This window comes from Jaculus jaculus, chromosome 16 (assembly GCF_020740685.1).
Source record: "Jaculus jaculus isolate mJacJac1 chromosome 16, mJacJac1.mat.Y.cur, whole genome shotgun sequence".
NCBI lineage: Eukaryota > Metazoa > Chordata > Mammalia > Rodentia > Dipodidae > Jaculus > Jaculus jaculus.
The window spans coordinates 58327294-58352970 of record NC_059117.1 but is presented as its reverse complement, the minus strand read 5'-3'; the positions used below and the strand labels follow the sequence as shown (position 1 = coordinate 58352970).

Sequence of the window (25677 nt, the reverse complement as noted above, 5' to 3'; positions counted from 1 at the left end):
TTCTTGACTGATTTAATAGTAGCCCTAGAAAGAAGAGAAGCCTCAGTAGTCAGCCCCCAGGGAATTCCGCCTTGTACTTGGCAGAGTGGGTGCCATCCTCTTCCCAGCCCCACAGGCAAAGCAGCTGAACTAGAAAGACCAGCCAGCGTCCAATGTCTCTACTAGCAAAGCTTTCCTAAAGGACTTTTTGGCCTTGACTGTTCGAGAAGGGTGAAGGTGTAATATTTCCAAATAGTAATTGACCACAGAATTCTAACATCCAGCAGCATTTTGATGAACATGGTGTCTTAGACACAGGAAGCACCCTGCAGGGCTGCCTAATGGAATCCTTAGTGGTTGGGTGAGGAAAGATGGCCCTTCTACACAAGCTATGTGATTCCCCATTTGCCCGACTCACCAGATACAGTGTCAGGTTCAGGTTTGACTCCTGGCAGGTCCTCCACAGACACACCACTGCCCTCGGCCCCCACGCCACAGCCTCGAGGGCCCATGGCACTGGAACGCCGCCGCTCATGGATCTCATCTGAGATCCTCTCCAAGCTCTTCAGGGCTGCCTTATACTCGCCTTTGGCCAGGGCCAGCTTGGCCTGCAGGTCATCAACCGTCTTCTTCAGTTGCTGGGTGGGGATAAGGGGTCCTGTTAAGTAAATGTGGCTCCTGCCCCAAGAATCAGCACAAAACATTTCCAAGATGCAACTAAAGATTGATTATCACACCTGCCCAGTGACCAGACAGAACATGACTCCCTACCCATGACTCACCTACTCCTGCTGAGAGTAGGTAGATGCTCACTGTGGGGTGCAGCCTTCAAGAAAGGTAGCGGACAGACACAAGTCCCACAGCCTTGCCATCTGGTCCCCAGACAAGTATTAAAACAAGCCCTGCCCCTCACCCCCACAAGCAGTGACTGGGTTGGGGGCTACATTTGCAGTAAGGTTCCAGGTGCTGGCTCACTGTAAGGCCCACTGTATTACTGAGGACAACTCTGGAGGAGCAGCAAACAACTTGAGACATCAGCAACACCTAATCAAGACCATGTGGAGGGCCTGGGGAGATGTCCTCAGTTCAGATTCCCAGCACCCACAAAAAAAGGTGGGTGGAAACACCATAACTTAAGTGCTGGGGAATATAACAAGAGGATCCCCAGAACCCACATAAGCTAGATGCACAAGGTGGCTCATACATCTGGAGTTCATTTGCAGTGGCTGGAGGCCCTGACATACCTCTTTATCTGCCTCTGTTTGTCTAGCTCTCTCTCAAATAAATAAATATAAAGGGTTGGAGAAATGCTTTAGCAGGTTACAGCAAAGCCTAAGGATTCAGGTTTGATTTCCTAGTACCCACGTAAGCCAGATGCACAAGGTGGTGTATGTGCCTTGAGTCCATGTGCAGTGACTAGAGGCCCTATATATTCATTCTCTCTCTCAAATAAAATAAAAAAAGGGGGGGGCTGGCAAGATGGCTCAGCATTTAAGGCTCTTACTTGCAAAGCTTAGTGACCTGGGTTCAATTCCCCAGTACCCAGGTAAAGACACAAGGTGGTGTATGTATCTGGAGTTCATTTGCAGTGGCTAAAGACTCTGGTGTGCCCATATTTGTTCATATCCCCAACCCACTTGCAAATAAAAGTGTTTCTTTAAAAAGGTGGAGAGGGGGCTGGAGAGATGGCTTAGCGGTTAAGCGCTTGCCTGTGAAGCCTAAGGACCCCGGTTCGAGGCTCGGTTCCCCAGGTCCCACGTTAGCCAGATGCACAAGGGGGCGCACGCGTCTGGAGTTCATTTGCAGAGGCTGGAAGCCCTGGCGCGCCCATTCTCTCTCTCTCCCTCTATCAGTCTTTCTCTCTGTGTCTGTTGCTCTCAAAAAAAAAAAAAAAAAAAATTAAAAAGGTGGAGAGGGATTGAGGAAAACATCCAAAATCAACCTCTGGTACACACTGAAGACCATTTTTTTTGAGGCCTTTAAGGAACTGTCTTTATACTTTCTTAGCAGCACTGGGTCATTTGAAGATCTGCCAACACACGTAAGTGGAGCTTTAAGAGCAGGAAAAGACCATCCAAGACAAATCCAAGGCCCCACATACCTCAAGCTGGATGTAGTACTTTGCCTTGAGTTCAAAATAAGGCCTGTGGAAGACAAAAGATGTCAGATCACCCCACATCATGGGCCCCAGCACTGCATCAGCCATAGGCTGACTGGCCATCTCACTGAGGACCCTGCTTCCGGGTTCACTTCGGCTAGCAAGCGATGAACTTAGTCTGGGTCTAGTGTCTAAGGTTGGGAAGGAGATGCTTAAAACCACCTCTTGCTGAGGATAATTGTGAAGGAGTAGGGCCGCCACCCCCCGCCTTCAGCTAGGCACAGACCACAGGTTGGTCCTTCCTGACTGGTCAGGGCTGAAGTGTTAAGACCACTGGCACAGCAACCATCGTGAGCAATGGATAGAATTAGTCCCCTGGATTCTGTCACCCAGAAGAACCTGGCCCTTAAGAGGCTGAAGAGATGGCGGTTAAGGTGCTTGCTGGCAAAGCCAAAGGACCTAGGTTTGAACCCCCAGTACCCACGTAAAGCCACATGCACAAGGAGGCACATGTATTCAGAGTTCACTTTTAGTGGCTAGTGGCCCAGGTGTGTGCCCTTTTCCTCTCTCTCCAAAAAAAAAAGCCAGGCTCTTAGGAGCGTTAGTGTCTTAGGGGTTTGGGCAGCTCTCTCTTCTACCCCACCAAAGTTCATGTACACATATGTACAGTACAGCAGTAGCGTGCATGTTCTAAACATGCGGGTAGAAATAACAAACCCAAGGGAAGGTAGTTCAGAGCAGAGGCTCAACCTCGTCCTCACTTCACCAGGCATCCTTGGGGGGGGGGGACATCTCCTTTCCTCTCCCCGGATAGCCCATGTACTAGCCTAGTACACACATTCCACTCCAAGTCTGATCATCTTGTCCCTTGGGGGCCCAGTAGTTGGCAAAAGCAGCAGGAGACTATTCTCTAGGACCCACATAAGCAGGTGCACAAGGTGGCAACATGTGGCTGGAGGCCCTAACATGCCCAATCTCCGCCCCCCATCTGCCTTTCTCTAACCACAGAGCCACCTCTGAAGCCCAAGAAACTGATTTTTCTCTCCTGCAAGGGTCACAGCTGGAGCAGCCCCGCCCCTAGCATCCCCATCAGAGGGTCAAGAGGGACCTGGAGCCTCCAGTGAAGTTCCAGAATTGATGTTGCATGCTTTCAGGCCAGAGCCTGGGGGTGGGGGGATCCTAAAAGGCAGAGCAGATGTGAACAGTACAGCTCCCACTAGAATCCTTACTTGGACTTGTTGATGGCTCGTTTGAGTTTTTTCTCCAGTTGCCGCATGCGGCCCATGGCAGCATTGTACCTGGCTGCGGTCTCCTTATGCACCAGCTCGCTCCTTGTCTTTGTCTGCTCGGCCTCCATGACCTGTCCAACAACAGCAGAGGTCAGCTTGGTCAAGCCAGCAGCCAACTCCTTGGCTAGGGGATTCTCTTAAGTCTAAAAGAAATGGTCTCTGAGTAAAATGAGGTAGACTAGGATTAAACTAACTTTACAGCTGGGTGTCGTGGCACATGCCTTTTGATCCTAGCACTAGAGGCAGAGGTAGGATTGCCATGAGTTCAAGGCCACCCTGAGGCTACATAGTGAATTTCAGGTCAGCCTGGACTACAGTGAGAACATACCTAGGGAAAAAACATAAAACAAGAAACCTAGCTTTACAGTACAGAGGATTCTCTTTAAAGCTGATCTGTTTTGGAAAAGCCTTGTCAGGCAAAATTCAGTAGCCACAGTGGCTGTTGCAATGACTGGGAAATAAAATGAAAAAAATAAAAACCAAGGGCTGGAGAGATCATTCAGTGGTTAAGGCACTTGCCTGCAAAGCCTAAGGACCCAGGTTGGATTCCCCAGTAACCACCTACACCAGGTGCACAAGGTGGCACATGTGTCTGGAGTTTGTTTGCAGTGGCTAGTAAAGACCCAAGCTGGGAGTGGTGGCGTATACCTTTAATCATTTGAGGCCACCCTGAGACTACATAGTTAATTCCAGGTCAGCCTAGACCAGAGAGAGACCCTACCTCGAAAACAAACAAACAAAAAACTCCCACACACATACACACACACAAACAGATCCAAGGTGTTTGCCTACAAAGCCTAATAACCCTGGTTTGATTCCCCAATACCTATATAAAGCTGGCTACAAAATGGTGCATGCATCTGGTGTTTGTTTGCAGCAGTTGGAGGCCCTCACACACTCATTCTCTCTCCTCTTTGTATCTGTCTCTCTCAGTGCTTGCAATAGATAATTAAAACTACTTAAAAAAATAGAGCCAGACGTGGTGGCACATGCCTTTAATCCCAGCACTCGGGAGGCAGAGGTAGGATTGCCATGAGTTCGAGGCCACCCTGAGTCTACATAGTTAATTCCAGGTCAGCCTGGACCAGAGTGAGAACCTACCTTGAAAAACAAAACAAAAAAAAAAACAAAAAAAAGTTAAGACACTTGCCTACAAAGCCAGATTTCTCTGTCTCTTGTAAATAAATATTTTAAAACAACAAGTGCCATCATGGTGGTGCACACCTTTTGATCCCAGCCCTTGGAAGGCAGAGGTAGGAGGATTGTTAAATCCAGCTTGGGACTACATAGGGCATTCCAGGTCAGCCTTGGCTACAGTGAGACCCTACCTCAAAACAAACAAAAAATAAAAACAGGCCTGGAGAGATGGCTTAATGGCTAAGGCACTTGCCTGCAAAGCCTAAGGACCCAGGTTCAATTCCCCAGGACCCATGTAAGCCAGATGCACAAGCATGCATCTGGAGTTTCATTTGCAGTGGCTGGCGGCTCTGATGTGCCCATTCTCTCTCTCCCTCCCTCAATAAATAAATAAATAATATCTTTTAAATTACAACAAAAATCTGTCAAGATTTGGTTTGTAAAGTCACAAACTTTCCCAACCTCCCCTTTGAGCTAACCCAGCAACATGCTTGTGCTTGTTCTACATCATGACCATTAGGGGGCAGGAGGCTCAAGGCTGCACTAAACCAAACCAAGTCAGTGTCTCCAGTCCTTAGAGTTGGCTGAAAGTCATTCCTGACTCCTGAAGTCAAGTTGAGTGTCTGGCTTTCTATTTAAGGACGCTCAAGACCAACTTTATTTATTTAAGGTGGGGTTTTTCTTTTATATTTTACTTATTTATTAGAGAGAGAGAGAGAGAGAGAGAGAGAGAGAGAGAGAGAGAGAGAGAGAGAGAGGGAGAGAAAATGGACACACCGGGGCTTCCAGCCACTGCAAACGACTTCAGAAACATGTGTCCCCTTGTGCATCTGGCTTATGTGGGTCCTGGAAAACTGAACCGGGATCCTTTGGCTTTGCAGGCAAATGCCTTAACCGCTAAGCCATCTCTCCTGCCCAAGGTGGTGGTTTTTTCAAAGGAGAAGAAATTAGCTGCAGGGTTGCCTTGCACTTCAAGCCTCTACACATATGCCCACACATCTGTACACCCACACGTGCACACCTGTGAACATATACTATACATATACATACATCATAAATACTACACACACACATACCAAAAAAAAAATGAATAGAAACACCATCCCCAGTTTGGTAGTATTAGAAGTTAAGCCTTTGAGGAGTAATGAGGTCATAAGGGTGGGATGGATGCCCTCTATAAAAAGAGCCCTGAGCCGGGCGTGGTGGCGTATGCCTTTAATCCCAGCACTAAGGAGGCAGAGGTAGGAGGATTGCCATGAGTTCGAAGCCACCCTGAGAATACAGAGTGAATTCCAGGTCGGCCTAGACTGGAGTGAAACCCTACCTTGAAAAACCAAAACAAGAAAAAAAAAAAAAGGCCTGGGAGAGCTGGTCTGTCCCTTCTAGAGTAGACATGCACTCTGTGAGCCAGGAAACAGGTCCTCACCAGACTTCACATATGCCAGAGCCCTGATCTTGACCCTCCCAGCCTCCAAACTGTGAGGAATACAAGTCTGTTTAACAGCCAGTCAGTTTATAGCATTGTGTCACATCCTAACTGGACCAACAAGTACCACTTGTGCTTGTGAGCAAGATGACCAGAGGCTCGCCTGGAGGGTGGGTTCTAACAAGGGCTTACTTGATTCTGCTTGCATCATTGAGATTCCACCTTCCCCGCCAGCACACACGCCCTGCGTGCAGCACACCCAGCACAGATTGGGACAAGTAAAGGCTTCCACCTGGGACCCCAAACCTGCACAGTCCTCCTGGCATTAATGGAAACAGACCCAGGACAACACCCTGGTCCCTCTTGCAAGTCCAAGTCCACTGCCAGGACCTTCAGGAACCCCATGAACCCCGCCATCACTGGGAGATTATCATCCTTCAGTATGGCTTAGAGCCAGGTCAGTTAAGAGACTGCATGGAGGCTGGAGAGAGAGCAGTTAAGGCACTTACCTGTGAAGCCTAAGGACCCAGGTTTGACTCCCCAGTACCCACATAAAGCCAGATGCACAAGGTGGCACATGTGTCTCGAGTTTTTTTTTCCCCCCCCTGTGGGGCTGGAGGCCCTGGCACACCCATTTTCTCTCTGTCTGTCTCTCTAAAAACCATTGGTGGCACACGCCTTTAACCCCAGCACCCGGGAGGCAGTTTTAGGATTGCAGAGAGTTTGAGGCCAGCCTGGGATACAGCAAGCCCCTATCTCAAAAAACCACACACACAAAAATATTTTTAAAAAAAGATTACATGGAGGGGCTGGAGAGATGGCTTAGCGGTTAAGCACTAGCCTGAGGACCCTGGTTCGAGGCTCAATTCCCCAGGACCCACGTTAGCCAGATGCACAAGGGGGCGTGCGCATCTGGAGTTCATTTGCAGTGGCTGGAGGCCCTGGCACGCCCATTCTCTCTCTCTCTCACTCACTGTCTGTCGCTCTCAAATAAATATATAAAAATAAAAATATTTTAAAAAATAAAATTAAAAAAAAAAAAGACTACATGGAATGTAGAACTTGCGACCCTTCAACAGTGTTTCTGGGCCACTTGGTAGTCTGTCACGAGTAGAGGAAGCCACTGCACACACAGCACACAGACGCATAACCCACCCCCATGAAACAGTGCACATGCCCCCACGCCTACCCTCTGAGTGGCATGATTCAGCATCTCCTGCCAGGCAGAGTCGAACTGCCGCTTGTCATCCTCCAGCAGCCGCTGCTCAGCCAGGGAGATGGTTTCTTTGGCGGCACGGAGTACCTCGGTGGCCCTCTGGAAGTCCTGCGTGGCCTTCTGAGCTTCCAGCTGAGCCTGGTGAGAGAGAACCCCGTGAGGCTTTGGGCAGAGGGACAGGGCTCCCGACAAAGATGAGTGGCCCAAGGCTTTCCCTGCACATCTCTGCCCCTACACTCTTTTTAAAAATTATTACTTTTTAAATTTTTTAAAAATTTTTATTTACTTATTTGAAAGGAACAGAGGCAGAGGGAGAGAGGAAGGGAAAATGGGCGCCAGGGCCTCTAGCCACTGCACACGAACTCCAGATGCCTGTGCCCCTTGTGCATCTGGCTAACGTGGGACCTGGGGAATTGAGCCTCAAACTGGGGTCCTTAGGCTTCACAGGCAAGCACTTAACCACTAAGCCATCTCTCCAGCCCCTTAAAAATTATTTTTTAATTAGAGCCAGGACTGGTGGTGCACGCCTTTAATCCCAATACTTGGAGGCAGAGGTAGGAAGATCCCCATGAATTCAAGGCCAGCCTGACGCTACAGACTGAATTCCAGGTCAGCCTGGGCTAGATAGAGTGAGACCCTACTTCGGAAAATTGTGTGTGCTGGGGGGGGGGTGCGGTTTTGTTTTGTTTTGTTTTTTGTTTTGTTTTTCGAGGTAGGGGCTCATTCTAACCTAGATTGACCTGCAGTTCACTATGTAGTCTCAGGGTGGCCTTGAACTCACGGTGATCCTACTTCTGCCTGCTGAGTGCCAGGATTAAAGGTGTGTGTCACTGCACCTGGCAAGAAATTTTTTGTTTATTTATTTTATTTATTAGAGAGAGGTAGACACAGAGAGAGAATGGGCATGACAGGGCCTTCAGCCACTGCAAACAAACTCTAGAAGCATGTGCCACCTGTGCATGTGGCTTACATGATTCCTAGGGAATCAAACCTGGGTTCTCTGGTTTTGCAGGCTAGTGCCTTAACTGCTAAGCCATCCCTCCAGCCCTACCTTTTTAAAATTTTTTTCCCCCTGAGGTAGGGTCTCACTCTAGCTCAGGCTGATCTGGAATTCACTCTGTAGTCTCAGGGTGGCCTTGAACTCACAGTGATCCTCCTACCTCTGCCTCCTGAGTGCTAGGATTAAAGGCATGAGTCACCATGCCTGGCTCCAGCCCTTTTTTTTTTTTTAAATCTTTTTAAAGATTGTGTATTTATTTATTTATAATTAACAACTTCCATGATTCCAGCCCTACGTTTATTATATGAGATAGAGAATGGGTACACCAGGGCCTTCAGCCAGTGCAAATGAACTCCAGGCATGTGCCACCTTGTGCATCTGGCTTACATGGGTACTGGGGGGAAGAGAACCTGGGTCCTTTGGCTTTGTAGGCAAGCACCTTAGCCACTAAGCCATCTCTCCACTCATGCTAGGCTGCACCTGCAGATCCTGGTTGGGGTGGGATAACAGGAGCTTGATGGGCGAGTGAGCACCAGCTTGGTGAGTGAATGGTCTCTACAGTTTAGGACCCAGCAGAGTAGTCAGTATTGGCTCCTGGTCAGAAGCTGTGATGGCAGTAGCTACAGCCAGCCAGTGTCCATTCTCTGAAGCCCTGAGTCCCCAGGCGAGCCCAGTGGTCCCTGGCACCTCCTCTACCCAGACAGAAAGTTCAGTTCATGACACCTCAGAACACAAAAGACCAAGGGGACCACATTCCAAGAGCTACTGTATTCTACAGATGGGGAGTGGCAGCTGAGAGCACAGCCTTGCCCAAGATCTCAGAGCTGGTTAAAAGCCAAGCTGTGAGCAGACTCCCTGCAGTGAGCACCCACTCAATCCTCAGTCACCGTCATCAGTGACGGAACAAGTGCGGCAGCAGCCAGGCCCAGGGAGGGACCTGACCGTAACAACAACCCCTGATCATCATCGTCATTATTACTATTATGATTTTTTGTTTACTTTTTAAATTTATTTGAGAGCGACAGAAAGAGACAGACAGAAAATGGGTATTCTAGGGCCTCTAGCCACTGCAAACAGACTCCAATGCATGCACCCCCTTGTGCATCTGGCTTATGTGGGTCATGGGGAATCAAACCGGGGTCCTTAGGCTTTGCAGGCAAATGCCTTAACTGCTAAGCCATTTCCCCAGTCCACACCTCTAACTTTAAGATTTCATTTATTTATGAGAGGGTATTGGCATGCCAGGGCCTCTTACCACTGCAGACTACCTCCAGATGCATGGGCCACTTTGTGCATCTGGCTATATGTGGCTACTAAGGTACTGAACCTGAGCCTTCAGGCTTCCCAAGCAAGCACTTTTATAATTGCTGAGTCATCTCTTCAGCACCACACCTCTAACTTTAAAGACTCGGCATGAAAAAAAAAAAAGCTAACTAGGGCTAGAAAAATGGCTTAGCAGTTAAGGTGCTTGTCTGCAAAGCTTAAGGACCCAGGTTCAATTCCCCAGAACCCATGTAAGCCAGATGCACAAGGTGGCACATTCGCCTGGAGTTAATTTGCAGTGGCTAGAGGCCTTGGGCATGCCCATTCAATCTCAAATAATAATAATTTAAAAAATTTAAATGTTAGCTAAAGCTGGGTGTGGTGGCACACTCCTTTAATCCCAGCACCCAGGAGGCAGAGATAGAAGGATTGCTGCAAGTTCAAGGCCACCTTGAGACTACATAATGAATTCCAAGTTAGCCTGGGCTTGAGTGAGACCCTACCTTGGGGGGGGGGGAATCAAAACAGCTAACTATTCCTTTAGTCAGTGTATGTGTGTGTGTGTGTGATATTTTTGTGTGTGTACATGCATGTAAGTATGGTTGTGCATGTGTTGCAGTGCATGAAGGTCAGGGACAGCCTTGGGTGTTGACCCTCACCTCCCATGTGGTTTGAGGAAGGGTCACTTGTTCACTTGTACTTCAGGCCAGCTGGTCTGAAGGCTTCTGGGGATTCTCCTGTCTTGCAGAAGCACTGGGTTTATAGATAGGTGCTACCATGTTCAGATTTACATGGGCTCTGGGGACCTGAACTCTGGTCCTCATACTTGTATAGCAAGCACTTTATCCTCTGAGCCATCTCCCCAACCCTTCATCAGTCATTTTTTAGGATTTTATTTGCAAGCAGAGGGAGATTAAAAAATAAAGACAAATAATGGGTACAGCAGGGCTTCCAGCCGCTGCAAATTCCAGATGCATGCACCATTTTGTGCATCTGGCTTATGTGGGTTCTGGGGAATTGAACCTGGGTCCTTTGGCTTTGGAAGCAAGTACCTTAACTGCTAAGCCATCTGTCGAGCCCTATCATTCATTTTATTATTTTCTTTTTAGTAGGGGGGTTGAGGTAGGGTCTCACTCTAGCTCAGGCTGACCTGGAATACACTCAGTATTCTCAGGGTGGCCTTGAACTCATGGCAATCCTCCTACCTCTGCCTCCTGAGTGCTGGGATTAAAAGGCATGTGCCACCATGCCTGGCCCTATCATTCGTTTAAAAAGTATTTTTATTTATTTGAGACAGAAAGGGCACACTGCATCACTTTGTGCATCTGGCTTTATGTGAGCACTGGGAAAATGAACCCAGGTTGCCAAACTTTGTAAGCGAGCACTTTAACCGCTAAGTTGTTGCCCCAGCCCTCCATCAGTTATTTTTATGTTAACTATATGATATTTGGGATATACTAGGCTTATATACATATCATATATATGATATATATCAAGGTTAATATTACCAGTTTCCTTTACTTTTATTTATTTATTTTTATTTATTTATTTATTTATTTGAGAGCAACAGACACAGAGAGAAAGACAGAGGGAGAGAGAGAGAATGGGCACACCAGGGCTTCCAGCCTCTGCAAATGAACTCCAGACGCGTGCGCCCCCTTGTGCATCTGGCTAACGTGGGACCTGGGGAACCGAGCCTCGAACCAGGGTCCTTAGGCTTCATAGGCAAGCGCTTAACCACTAAGCCATCTCTCCAGCCCTCCTTTACTTTTTTTTTTTAATATTTTTTTTGTTCATTTTTTATTTATTTATTTGAGAGCGACAGACATAGGGAGAAAGACAGATAGAGAGAGAGAGAATGGGCGCGCTAGGGCTTCCAGCCACTGCAAACGAACTCCAAATGCGTGCGCCCCCTTGTGCATCTGGCTAACGTGGGACCTGGGGAACCGAGCCTCAAACCGGGGTCCTTAGGCTTCACAGGCAAGAGCTTAACCGCTAAGCCATCTCTCCAGCCCCGTCCTTTACTTATATATATATATTTTTTGTTTGCTTGCTTTTTGTTTTTTGTTTTTGAGGTAGGGTCTCACTCTGGCCCAGGCTGACCTGGAATTCACTATGTAGTCTCAGGATGGCCTTGAACTCACAGTGATCTCCTGAGTGTTGGAATTAAAGGCATGTGCCACCACACCTGGCTTACTTTTATTTATATATATATATATATATATATATATACACACACACACACACACACACACACACACACACACACACACATATATGTATATTAAAAAATTTTTATTTATTTATTAGAGAGAGAATGAGAGCAAATGGGCATGCAGGGCTTCCAGCCACTGCAAATGAATTCCAAATGCATGTGCCACCTTGTGCATTTGGCTTTGTGGGTCTTGGGGAATCGAACTGAGGTCCTTTGGCTTTGCAGGCAAATGCCTTAACCGCTAAGCCATCTCTCCAGCCCTCCTTTTTATTGTGATTACCAGGAAATATAAAAATACACTGGCACTGGTGACTCATCTTCGATTTCCTTTGGATGGTAAATGTCCCTTCATCAAGAGTAGGTCATGTGAGGGAGAGACGGTTTAGTGGTTAAGGAACTTGTCCACAAAGTCTAATGAGATGAGTTCAATTCCCCAGTACCCACGTGTGGTGGTTTGATTCATGTGTCCCTCATAAACTTAGTTGTTCTGAACGCTAGGTTCCCAGCTGATGGAGGTTTGAGAATTAATGCCACCTGGAGGTAGTGTATTATGGGGGGTGGGTTTATGGATGCTATAGCCAGTTTCCCCTTGCCAGTGTTTGGCACTGTCCTGGTGCTACTGTCTACATTATGTTGGACAGGGGGTGATGTCTACCCTCTGCTCATGCCATCGCTTTCCCCTGCCATCATGGAGCTTTCCTCGAGTCTGTAAGCCAAAATAAACCTTTTCCCCCACAGGGTGCTCTTGGTTAGGTGATTTCTGCCAGCAATGTGAACCTGACTGCAACACCACATAAAGTAAGATGCACAAAGTGGTACATGCACCTGAAGTTCGGCTGAAGTGGCTAGAAGCCCTGGCAAATCCATTCTCTCTCTCTCCTCTATCTGCTTGCAAATAAATAAATAAAATACATTTTAAAATAAAAGATTAAGACGGGCGTGGTGGTGCACTCCTTTAATCCCAGCACTCCTGAAGCAGAGGTGGGAGGATCACCATGAGTTTGAGATCACCGTGAGTTCAAGGCCACCCTGAGACTCCATAGTGAATTCCAGGTCAGCCTGGGCTACAGCGAGAGCCTACCGCAAAAAAACAAAACAACCAAAAAAAAAAAAAAAAACCTAAAGAAATAAAAGAGTAGGCCAAGTGAGGCAATTTTTGTGACCCCATTAGAGGGTCCGCACCAATACACTCTCTGTAGGGCTCACCTTCTCTTCCCACCTGAACTTGGGACGGCCACTAACATAGGACTTCCCTGGACATCTTTGATTAACAAAGTCCCTAGCCCAGTTACAGAAGCCCTGACGAGACAGGCCCTGGGGCTGAAGAAGGGAACATCAGGGGCTCCACACTTCCCCAGAGAAGAGTCTCAGATGACTTACAGGAAGTTTTCAGAAACCACAGGCTGAGGACACCTTGTGAAGAAAATTAAGAGGAAAAGAAACTGAGAGACTAGGTGCACCCCAAGGTAACTGCCAGTCATCCAGTGAGCCAAAACCGCCAGTTTCAGCCTCTGTGCCACTGTGGAGTGCCCAAGGGGCAGAAGCCTACGTGGGGTGGAAGTGCAAAAGCGTGTGCTGCATGGGCTGTGCACAAGGACAGGAAACGCGGAGAGGGAACTTGAAGCAGATGTACTTCCCACAGAAGAGGGCAAAGAAGGCGTCTTAAATAAGTGTAATCCTAGCCGGCCGTGGTGGCGCACGCCTTTAATCCCAGCACTCGGGAGGCAGAGGGAGGAGGATCGCTGTGAGTTCAAGGCCACGTTGGGACTACATAGTGAATTCCCTACAGGTCAGCCAGGCTAGAGAGAGACCCTGCCTTGAAAAAAAAAGTGTGATCCTGAAGTGAGGACTGAAGGATAGGGGTGACCTCCAATTTAGGACCAACGGGGGGACAGGGGAAAACATTTGAGACTGAAGTCACATCATAAAGCAGGTTCTGTAGATCTGACAAAGCCTGGAAACAAATGTTTAAAAAGAGACTGAGCCAGCACTTAATCCCAGCACTTGGGAGGCAAAGGTAGGAGGATCACTGTGAGTTCGAAGCTACCCTGAGACTACAGAGTGAACTTCCAGGAGAGCCTGAGCTAACGTGAAACCCTACCTCGGGGGGGGGGGGGCGGGGAAAGAGAGAGACTGGGGAGGTGACTCAGCATGTAAAGGTGCTTGCTTGCAAAGCCTGACGGCCTGCACTTGGTTCCCCAGTACCCACATAAAGCCAGATGCACAAGGTGGCATATGTGTCTGGAGTTTATTTGCTGTGGCTAGAGGCCCTGGTGTGCCCATTCTCTCTTATCTGCCTCTTTCTCTTACTCTCTAATAAGTAAGGTAGGGTCTCACTACAGCTCATGTAACCTGGAACTCACTATATGTAGGTCTCAGGGTGGCCTCAAACTCATGGCAGTCCTCCTACCTCTGCCTCCCGAGTGCTGGGATTAAAGGCATACACCACCATGCCAAGTTATTTTACTTTTTAATCCCAGCACTCGGGAGGCAGAGGTAGGAGGACTGCCATGAGTTTGAGGCCACCCTGAGACCTACATATAGTGAGTTCCAGATCAGTGTGAGCTAGAGTAAGACCCTATCTCAAAAAAACAACAACAACAACAACAAAAAATGCTGTGGATAATCTATCTCTGGTGCAACATTAGCCTAGCATGCTTGAAGCCCTAGGTTCAGTGCTCAGTACTGTAAAGACCTCACAGTCATCCCAGACACTGGCCTGACTGCCTTCCCCCGCCCCCCACTGCCCTCTGCGGCTGAAACCCAAAGTGTTCCATATGTCTCTCTCTCAAGTAAGTAAATATAAATACTTTTTCTTTAATTTCCCGAGTGCTGGGATTAAAGGTGTGCACCACCACACCTGGCTCTAAATAAAACACTTTTAGTGTCTGGAGAGATGGCTTAGCGTTTAAGGCGTTTGCCAAAGGTTCCCGGTTTGATTCTCCAGAACCACATAAGCCAGAGCATAGGGGGGCACGTGCATCTGGAGTTCGTTTGCAGTGGCAAGCCCATTCTTTCTCTCTCTCAAATGAGTAAAATATGTTAAAATATTTTTTAAAATACTTTATTTATTAGTAAGCAGAGAGACAAGAGACAGAGAGAGAGAATAGGTGTGCCAGGGCCTCCAACCACTGCAAATGAACTCCAGATTCATGTGCCAGTGTGCATCTGGCTTTACATGAATACTAGGAAATCCAACCTGGGTTGTTAGGCTTTATAGGCAAGCACCTGAACTGCTGAGCCATCTCACCAGCCCTAAATAAAACTAGAAGAGAGAGACAGCGCATGCAACCAAGCTGCTCTGTGCATTTGGATTTACATAGGAACTAGGGAATCGAACTCAGACCATCAGGCTTTTCAAGTAAGCACCTAAACCATAGAGCCATCTATCCAGCCCCTTAAATGCTTTTTTAAAAAGAGAGAACAGGTTAGAAAGACAAAATATAGTTAGGACAATGAGCATTCAAAGCCTTCAACTACAGAGGAGCCCTATTATATCCCTTTTATTATTTATTTATTTTTATTTTTGGTTTTTAGTTTTTTTAGGTAGAGCCTTGCTGTAGCCCAGGCTGACCTGGAATTCTCTATGCAGTCTCATGGTGGACTTGGACTCATGACAATCCTCCTACCTCTGCCTTCTGAGTGCTCAAGTGCTGGGATTAAAGGCAGTGTGCACCCCCACACCTCACAGAGGGCAGGGGAGAGTGAGAATGGGCACAACCTGGCTTCTTGCCACTGCAAACAAACTGCAGATGCACACACCACTTTGTGAATCTGGCTTTGTATGAGCCTTTTATCATTTTTATTTGATCTAATTTATTTTTCTTAGGACCAGGCCGTTCTTTAAATGACAGAACTGATTTACTTGTCACTTTCATCCACATCAACTTAACTAACTTGTGTCATGTTGGTTTTCACTATTTCCATCAAATTCTGTTTTCCTGGATTGGGCTTGTTAATTTGTTTTCTGGTGTCAGGACCCTGAATATGTTGGATAAGAACTCCACCAATCACTTAATCACCATCCTCGATGCCTTATATCAGTTTTACAGACCTAAAAACCTGTCCAAGATAGGGAACAACTTTTTTTCTTTTTTTTGAGAGAGAGACAGAAAGAGGCAGAGGGGAAGGGGTAGAAATGGGCATGCCAGGGCCTCTAGCCACCGCAAACTCCAGACGCATGTGTCACTTTGTGGGTTTATCTTTGGTGCTAGACAGGAACCCGCAACTCACCTTGGGACACCACACGGAGTACGCATCCACCAACACTGCCTCACCTTAGCCCCACGTGGCCCCTAGAGACTCCTCAGCTCATCTAGAAGATGCTGGGAGAAGTGACTCCTCGGCTTGTTCCCCAGGACACAGGCTGCCACTCAGTCTGAACAAGCAGCCAGCTGATTTCTGGTTCTTTTGCACACTTGTATCTCCTTTGCAGTGACTGGTGGCTGACCTCACTGCTATGCACATTCAGTGGGGCCTGTGGGAATCATGCATCCCAGATCACATCCTGCCTGTGGCTGCAGGAACACAACAGATGCCAGCCTGTCCCTGCCCACTCTCATTCACCACCCACAGTCCTCCTAGGGCTCCTGCTGAGCTACAGCGATGTCCCGCCTGCTACAGAACTACACCAGCGGCAGGACTCAGGACCAGCATGAGCAGGAGCCTGGGCCAGGCACAGGCAGGCAGCAAGCCCGCTCAATAGCATGCCAGGGAACCCCTGCAAACCAGACCTCACCCACCGACCCACAAAAACAAATAGCCAGGCCCGAGGAGGTACAAGCAGTGCAACCTAACCACTGAATCTTACAGACTAAAATTCGCAGGCTGTGGTGGCGCACGCCTTTAATCCCAGCACTTGGGAGGCAGAGGTAGGAGGATCACTGGGAGTTCAAGGCGACCCTGAGACTACATAGTGAATTCTAGGTCAGCCTGGGCTAGATTGAGACCCTACCTCGAAAATATATATATATGTGTGTGTGTGTGTGTGTGTGTGTATGAAAATAAATAAATTAAATAAAATTCATGTCTCCCTAGTGAAATGGTCCTTCCAGAGGGACGAGACTGGGTATTCCACCAACCCCAGCCCAGGTCACCCTCTCTAATGTCCCACAAGCCACACATGCACATCCCCAGCCTCACCATTCTTAGGCTCTTCTCGTGTCTCTCAATGCATGTGCCACCTGCCCTGCCTCTAGTGGGGAAGGCTGCTTTGGTCCGAGGCAGCAGCTGCGGACCTGCTGCACAGGAGGATCTGCGAGCTCTGTCATGACTCCCGCAGGTGCTTGTCTCCACAGAGGACGGAGCACAGGTGCAGGGGTGGGCGGACGAGGAATGAGCTTGGGCTGGGGGTATAGCTCAGGGGTGCAGTGCTTGTCTGGCAAGCATGAGACTCTTGGGTATCATCCCCAGAATGGGAGGAAAAGAGAGAAAAAAAACAAAGGTTGGCTGCGGCTCAGCAGTTTAGGCGATTGCCTGCAAAGCCTAACAAACTGGATTCGATTCCCCAGTAACCATGTAAAGCCAGATGCCCAAAGAGGTGTGTCTGGAGTTCCACTTGCAGTGGCAAGAGGCCATGGTGTGCCCATTCTCTCTCTCTCTCCTCTACACACCCACCCTCCTCCTCCCTCCTTGCAAATAAATGAAAAATTTAAATTGAAAAAACTTAAAAGCTGAAACCGGAAACTGTCTCACTGGCCCTGGTCTCAGCCTAGAGTGGAGGACCTGGAGGCCTCAGACACCCTCGGCGAAGTGCTGATCCTGGCACCCCTTCTCTCTTTCCCCACCTCTCTGCTTCTGCCCCTGCAGACCTGCTCCTCTTGACCTGGGGGTGGTGAGTGGTACTTTCTACTGCCCACCAGCCCTGATGTGGGCAGACAAGACCCTGTGGCTCTCTGATCCCCAGAGACCTCAGCTCTCATCCATACCAGAATGCCAACGACAGACACATTCCATCCAATGCTTTGCACAGAAGTGGCATTGACAGGCCAGGACAATAGAGCCACTATGAGGCAGCAAGCAGAGATCTGGGAGGAGCAGGGTACATTCCTGGCACCAATAATGACTACTGTCTTGGCTCTGCAACCTTGACCAAGCTGCTAAACATCTCGGGGTGGAATGCCAAGGCCTCAGTTACAGTAACAAAACACTGTCACTGCAAGGCCTCAAGGAGGCATCTGGGCCAGGTGGGGTGGCGCACACCTTTAATCCCAGTTCGAGGCCAGCCTGCAACTACTGAGGGAGTTCCAGGTCAGCCTGGACTGGAGAGAGATCCTACCTCAAAAAAAAAAAAAAAAAAGGAAGAAAGAAAGAAAGAAAGCATTCAGAAACACGGTGGTCGTCAGCAGGGAACAAGTGAGCCACTCCTCTTTGGCTAACTTCCCTATTGTGCGTCTTTGACTTCTCCATAAAGTTCATGAACGTGTGCTTTTGTTATTGCTGAGACAGGGTATCTTCCAGTTTCAGCTTTCTGACTGCTAGGATGATATCATCAGCTATCCCTTTGCTACTTGTCTACCACACAATTTTTTTTTTTGAGGGGGGAGGGGGGAGGTAGGATTTCATTCTAGCCCAGGCTTTTACTCTGTAGTCCCAGGCTGGCCTCGAACTCATGGTGATCCTTCTACCTCTGCCATCTGAGTACAGGGATTAAAGGCATGTGCCACCACACCAGACTAGTTCTTTCTTTTCAATATTTTACATTTATTTGTTTATTTATGAGACAGAGCAGAGGGCGGGGGAAGGGGAAGAATCGGTGCACCAGGGCCTGTAGCCACTACAAATGAACTCCAGACACATGTACCACTTAGTGCATCTGGCTTTATATGGGCACTGGGGAATCAAACCTGGGTTCTTAGGCTTTGCAGGCAAGTGCCTTAGCCATTAAGCCATCTCTCTAGCCCTAGTTCTTTCTTTAAACTCAAAATGATGTCACTAGCCAGGCATGGTGGTGCATGCCTTTAATTCCAGCACGTGGAAGGCAAAGGTAGGTGGATCACTATGATTCAAGGCTACCCTGAGACTACATAGTGAATTCCAGGTCACCCTAGCTAGAGTGAGACCCTACCTCAAAAAAACAAAAGAATGGGCTGGAGAGATGGCTTAGCGGTTAAGCGCTTGCCTATGAAGCCTAAGGACCCTGGTTCAAGGCTCGATTCTCCAGGACCCACGTTAACCAGATGCACAAGGGGGCACACGCATCTGGAGTTCATTTGCAGTGGCTGGAGGCCCTGGTGTGCCCATTCTCTCTCTATATCTGCCTCTTTCTCTCTCTGTCGCTCTCAAATGAATAAATAAAATTAAACAAAAATAATAAAAAACAGAATGATGTCACTAGATGAGAATAACTGGAGGGAAGGGGGGACCCACTCTATCACCTCAAGAAGAAACAGCTGTTGGGCTAGAGAGATGGCTCAGGGGTTAAAGTGTTTGCCTGCAAAGCATAACGATTCAGGTTCTAGTCCTCAGTACTCACATAAAACTAGATGTATAAAGTTGGCACATGCATCTGGAGTTTGTTTGCAGCAGTTGGAGGCCCTGGCATGCCCAATCTCTGCCTCCAGCCCCTGCCTGTTTGCAAACAAATAAATAAAATATCCGGTTCAAAGCTCAATTCCCCAGGACCCACATTAGCCAGATGCACAAGGGGGCACATGCGTCTGGAGTTTCTTTGTAGTGGCTGGAAGCCCTGGTGTACCCATTCCCTCTATATATCTGCCTCTTTCTCTATCTGTCGATCTCAAATAAATAAATAAAAATTAAAAAAAATTTGTGGGGGGGAGGGAGGGAATTACCATGGGATATTTTTTATGATCATGGAAAATGCTAATAAAAAGGCTAGCTGGGCATGGTGGCGCACAACTTGAATCCCAGCACTTGGGAGGCAGAGGTAGGAGGATTGCCGTGAGTTTGAGGCCACCCTGAGACTCCATTGAGAATTCTAGGTCAGCCTGGGCTAGAGTGAGACCCTATCTCCAAAAAAAAAAAGGCTGGAGAGATGACTCATCAGTTAAGGCACTTCCCTGCAAAGCCAAAAGACCTCAGAGCCACATAAGATAGATGCTCAAGGTGGCACGTGCATCTGAAGTTTATTTGCAGTGACTGGAGGCCCTTGCACACCCATTCTCTCCCCACCCCTTCTCTCTCTCAAACCAACCAGCCAAAGAAGAACAGGTGGAATGGGCTGAAGAGATGGCTCAACAATTAAGGCACTTGCCAGCAAAGCCAAAGGACCCAGGTTCAATTCCCCAGTACCCATTGTAAAGCCAGATGCACAAGGTGACACATGCATCTGATGTTTGTTTGCAGTGCCCAGAGGCCCTGGTGTACCCATTCTCCCCTCTCTGCCTCTCTCTCTCAAATAAGTAAATAAGGGCTGGAGAGATGGCGTAGCGGTTAAGCGCTTGCCTGTGAAGCCTAAGGACCCCGGTTCGAGGCTCGGTTCCCCAGGTCCCACGTTAGCCAGATGCACAAGGGGGCGCACGCGTCTGGAGTTCGTTTGCAGAGGCTGGAAGCCCTGGCGCGCCCATTCTCTCTCTCTTCCTCTATCTGTCTTTCTCTCTGTGTCTGTCGCTCTCAGATAAATAAATAAAAAATAAACAAAAAATATTTTTAAAAAAATGAACAAAAAATATTTAAAAAAAATGTTTTATTTACTTATTTTTTTTTAAACTATTTTTTTTAATTTTTTTTTTATTTATTTATTTGAGAGCGACAGACACAGAGAGAAAGATAGAGGAAGAGAGAGAGAATGGGCGCGCCAGGGCTTCCAGCCTCTGCAAACGAACTCCAGACGCGTGCGCCCCCTTGTGCATCTGGCTAACGTGGGACCTGGGGAACCGAGCCTCGAACCGGGGTCCTTAGGCTTCACAGGCAAGCGCTTAACCGCTACGCCATCTCTCCAGCCCAAATAAAACATTTTTAAAGAATGGGGGGGCGGGGGGGGGGCAGAAACGGAGCAGGATACCTGCCATTCTGCTCTGGTCACCACAGGCGACTGTCTTTTGCTTCAGACAAACATCTACCACAGCAGGTGAGCATATGGGGAAGCACAAGGGCACATAGACCACCACACACATTACATACATACAAAGGGGGGGGAAAAAAAAAAACAGGCTGGAGAGATGGTTCAGCTGTTAGGGTCACTTGCCTGCTGAGCCTAATGACCTGAGTTCAATTCCCCAGTACTCATGTAAAGCCAGATGCACAAAGTGGCTCATGCCTCTGGAGTTTGTTTGTAGTGGCTGGAGGCCCTGACATGCCCATTCTCTGTCTCGTCTATCTTTCTCTACTTGTAAACAAATAAAGTTTAAAAATAAATAAACATTAAAGCCAGTGTGATGGCACATGCCTTTAATCCCAGCATTTGGGAGGCAGAGGTAGGAGGATCACTGTGAATTTGAGGCCAGCCTGCAATTGCAGAGTGAGTTCCAGGTTAGCCTGGGCTACAGTGAGACCCTGCCTCAAAAGACAAACAAGCAAGCCAGGTATGGTGGCACTCGCCTTTAAATCCAGCACTTGGGAGGCAAAGGTAGGAGAACTGGCATGAATTCGAGGCCAGCCTGGAACTATAGAGTGAGTTCCAGGTCAACCAGAACTAGAGCGAAACTCTGCCTAGAGAAAAATAAAAAAATAAAAACACACACACACACAAAATCAAAACAAAAAATGTCTAGACTTCCGAAATGTAGCTGCTTTTTCCCCTTCAGTATCTCCAACCAAGACTGTGAGGCAGGGTGTGTTCTCTGGGCAAGGGAGAGTTAACCCTGGCTCTCCTGCTCACTGTAAATCACTCTGCTTTGGGAGAAGAGGCCCCTCACTCCACGGTGCCCTTACCTCGGGCAGAAAGGGTGACGTAGCTCCCAGGAACTGGCCTGTGGCCACCCAGAAGAATGTGACCAGAGCCACAGAGACCGACGTCATCAAGCCAGACCTCATCCAAGTCCCACGGTGAGAACTGGCTGAGTAGAAATTAATGTGGGAAGACGGGTAGCAATGACAAAGATATTCTGGAGTCCCAGGAGAAAAGGACAGTCTGGGGTGACATTTCCAAGGGCCCCAAACCACGCAGAACTGGAACCTCTCAGTTACCCCAGCAGTGCTGGCCGGGCATGGTGGCGCACGCCTGTAATCCCAGCACTCCAGAGGCAGCAGCTGGTGAAAGGACTGCTGTGAGTTCAAGGCCACCCTGAGATTACACAGTGAATTCCAGGTCAGCCTGAGCTACAGCAAGATCCTGCCTCAAATGACAAAAACAAAACAAGTCAATCACCTCCGTGAGAAAAGGCAGGAGGCACAGAGTGAAGAAACTGCAGAGAGCTCACAGTGTCTTCTAAGCCCTGCAAGTCACTCATTGCCTAGATTTATACTCTTCAGTGTGCCCGTGTGTTAGCAAGGCTTGTTCAAGTCCCGAAGTGCCCACTGCCAGAACCAGACAGGCCTGGGTTCAATCTTTGTTGAAGTCTGGACACCATATTGTAACTCCTCAGCCTCAACTATTATCCTTCTCAGCAAGAAGCAGCTAATATTCCACCTCACTGCCTTGATATAAAGGCTGCAACTAGCCAGGCGTGGTGGCGCACGTCTTTAATCTCAGCACTCTGGAGGCAGAGGTAGGAGGAACGCTGTGAGTTCAAGGCTAGCCTGAGACTACATAGTGAATTCCAGGTCAGCTTGGGCTAGACGGAGATCCTACTTCAAACAAAACAAAACAAAAACACACACAGACACACAAATTGCTATAATACTACAGGCCAGCTGCACAATACCTTCTGAGTCATTCGTGGCTGTGATGCCTGTGGAGAGAGAGACTCAACCTTCCCAAACCTGTTTCTTTTTCTGAAAGGCAGGGTTTGGTGGGGGGGGAGGAAGCAAGTTCCATCAAGCGTATAAACGGTTTAAGAGAACCCGGTGACAGTGTTTCCTGCCACCTGTCCTTCATCTTGGCTCTCCACACACATTCCTCAGTGTCCTGTCACCTCCAGGATAGCCTTCCAATTTCCTGCCTCTCAAGATTGCCCCCTCCCCACCCCCACTGAGACATCTAGCCACCTTCACCTGAACTTTCTCAAGAGTATACTCCTGCAACTTTTCCAGAAGTCAGACACACTCTCTGGAACTTTCTTATTGGCCAGTCAGACCATGACAGTCTTAACCAGGAACAACTCTGTAAACCATATGCCAGAAAGGTTTAGGTAAAAGCCTAAGAAACAGTCTTTGGACTTTAAGACTAGTTTCCTTGTTTGAAAAATGGGGACAAAAAAAGTGAGGTGTTGGAGAGATCGCTCAGAAGTTAGAGATACTTGTTTGCAAAGCCTGACAGCCTGGGTTCGATTCCCCAGTACCCACATGTTGCAGTCTGGTTCACACTGCTGGTAGAAATCACCCAACCAAGAGCAGCTTGTGGGGGAAAAGAGGTTTGTTTTGGCTTCCAGGCTCAAGGGGAAGCTCCATGATGGCAGAAGAAAACGATGGCATGAGCAGAGGGTGAATATCACCCCCTGGCCCACATAAGGTGGACAATAGGAACAGGAGAATGTGCTGGCAAGGGGACACTGGCTATAACGCCCATAAGCCCGCCCCCAACAATACACTGCCGCCAGGAGGCGTCAATTCCCAAATCTCCATCAGTGGGAACCTGGCATTCACAACACCTAAGTTTATGGAGGACACCTGACTCAAACCACCACACCACATAAAGGCAGAAGCTGGGAGTGGTGGCGCTCGCCTTTAATCCCAGCACTCGGGAGGCAGAGGTAGGAGGATCGCCGTGAGTTCGAGGGCACCCTGGGATTACATAGTGACTTCCAGGTCAGCCTGAGAGCTACAGTGAGACCCTACCTCGGAGAAAAAAAACAAAAACAAAAAAGGCAGAAGCACAAAAGTAGTGCATATGTCTGGAGTTTGTTTGCAGTGGCAGGAAGCCCTGTATGCCCATTCTCCCTCTCTCCCTCTGTACTTGCAAATAAATAAATTAAAAAGAAAAGGGATGATAGTGCTGGAGAGATGGCTCAACAGTTAAGCGCTTGCCTGTGAAGCCTAAGGACCCCGGTTCAAAGCTCAATTCCCCAGGACCCACATTAGCCAGATGCACAAGGGGGCACATGCGTCTGGAGTTTCTTTGTAGTGGCTGGAAGCCCTGGTGTACCCATTCTCTCTATATATCTGCCTCTTTCTCTATCTGTCAATCTCAAATAAATAAATAAAAATTAAAAAAATTTTGTGGGGGGGAGGGAGGGAATTACCATGGGATATTTTTTATGATCATGGAAAATGCTAATAAAAATTTAAAAAAATGTTTTTAAAAAGGGATGATAAATGATACCAAGCAGGGGCTGGAGACATGGCTTAGCAGTTAAGCGCTTGCCTGTGAAGCCTAAGGACCCCGGTTCAAGGCTCGGTTCCCCAGGTCCCACGTTAGCCAGATGCACAAGGGGGCGCATGTATCTGGAGTTCGTTTGCAGAGGCTGGAAGCCCTGGCGCGCCCATTATCTCTCTCTCCCTCTATCTGCCTTTCTCTCTGTGTCTGTCGCTCTCAAATAAATAAATAAAATAAAATAAAAATTATTAAAAAAAATGATACCAAGCAGAATGGTGTCTGCTACATAGTGAGACCCAGTCATATGTACGCGACGTTGCACTCATGAACTCACAGAAGCTGTGGTTATCTACACACAACCCACACATGATGGGGTCAACATTCTACTGTGGATAGGGGAGCGGCTTCAGAGACCACACCCCTCCCCATCAGCTCGTGGCCGTCAGCGACTGTGGGGAGGGAAAGTCATTCTCTATTCAGTGATGAAGAGTACGGTGAGGGGGCTAAGGGAGGGTAATGTAGGGTGCATATGCTCAAAATGCAACCAACCTGCTGAAAACACTTATTTCCTTGACAGAGAGCGAGAGAAAGAGAGGCAGGTAGAGAATGGGCAGCCAGAACCTCCAGCCACTGCACACAAACTCCAGATGCAAGCTTCACCTTGTGCAGCTGGCTTACATGGGTACTGGGGAATTGAACCTAGGTCCTTAGGCCTCGCAGACAAGTGCCTTAGCCACTAAGCCATGTCTCCAGCCCTAAAAACAACAACAAAAGCAAAATGGTGCTGACATTCATGTAGGAACGCCACATTCACTATCAACTCCTGATCAACCTCTCCAAGGCAACACAGGCTCCTTAATGGAAGCCCCTTCCCCAGCCCACCTGCAGCTTGTCAAGCAAGTCTGAATGCTGGGCTGCTGCTGTGCGATGCTCTCCCATGCATCTGCCCACACTGTGCCAGCTCTGCCTGGTGCCTCAGCGTCCCTGAGCCTCTTGCCCCGGGCCCTTGGGCAAAGACTCTTACCCGGGTTCACATCCGTCTCACCTTCTCCCTCAGACTCTGCTCTCCTGCCCTTTCCACAGCCTCCCTCTTGGCCTGCAGAACTCGCAAATGCTGTTCTCCCAGGCTTTCCCAGTGGGCAGTGTCCTGGTCCCCAAACATCATTCCCCACGGGACACTACCAGCCAAGCCCCTGCAAACTTGCCCTTTACTTGGCAAAACACAAGTTGGTCCTTATCATTTACTGATGCCGTAATTGCAAATGTGCCTACTCACTACACCCAACTCCCAAATCAATACTTGGGCAGGGGCTGGAGAGATGGCTTAGTGGTTAAGCGCTTGCCTGTGAAGCCTAAGGACCCCGGTTCCAGGCTCAGTTCCCCAGGACCCACGTTAGCCAGGTACACAAGGGGGCGCACGCGTCTGGAGTTCGTTTGCAGTGGTTGGAGACCCTGGCATGCCATTCTCTCTCACTCTCTAACTGCCTCTCTCTCTCTCTGTCACTCTCAAATAAATAAATAAAAATGCACAAAATATTTTAAAAAAATACTTGGGCAGTTTCCAGCGCAATTTGGCTAGACTAGTTAGCCAGTGAGTCCAAAGGGATTCCCTGTCCCCACCTTCCCTGCCCTAGGATTACAGACGCACCTCACCATACCCAGTGTTTACATGGCTACTGGGGAGCCAAACACACGTTCTCCTGCTTGTGCAGTGAACACCACCCAAGTCCTTGCTGTA

At 48.3% G+C, this 25677-nt stretch overlaps 1 protein-coding gene across 2 annotated transcripts in view; it reads right to left on the bottom strand.

Moving 5' to 3' along the window:
• Positions 1–25677, bottom strand: part of Sh3bp5 (SH3 domain binding protein 5) — a 72704-nt gene that overhangs the window by 2699 nt on the left and 44328 nt on the right. For both annotated transcript variants that reach the window (XM_045136075.1, XM_004661251.2), the window contains 4 exons: positions 7119–7283; positions 3307–3437; positions 2081–2123; positions 398–617 (listed from right to left, as the gene is read on the bottom strand). In XM_045136075.1, the coding sequence (XP_044992010.1) occupies positions 398–617; positions 2081–2123; positions 3307–3437; positions 7119–7283 (559 nt within the window). The remainder of the gene's footprint in view (positions 1–397; positions 618–2080; positions 2124–3306; positions 3438–7118; positions 7284–25677) is intronic.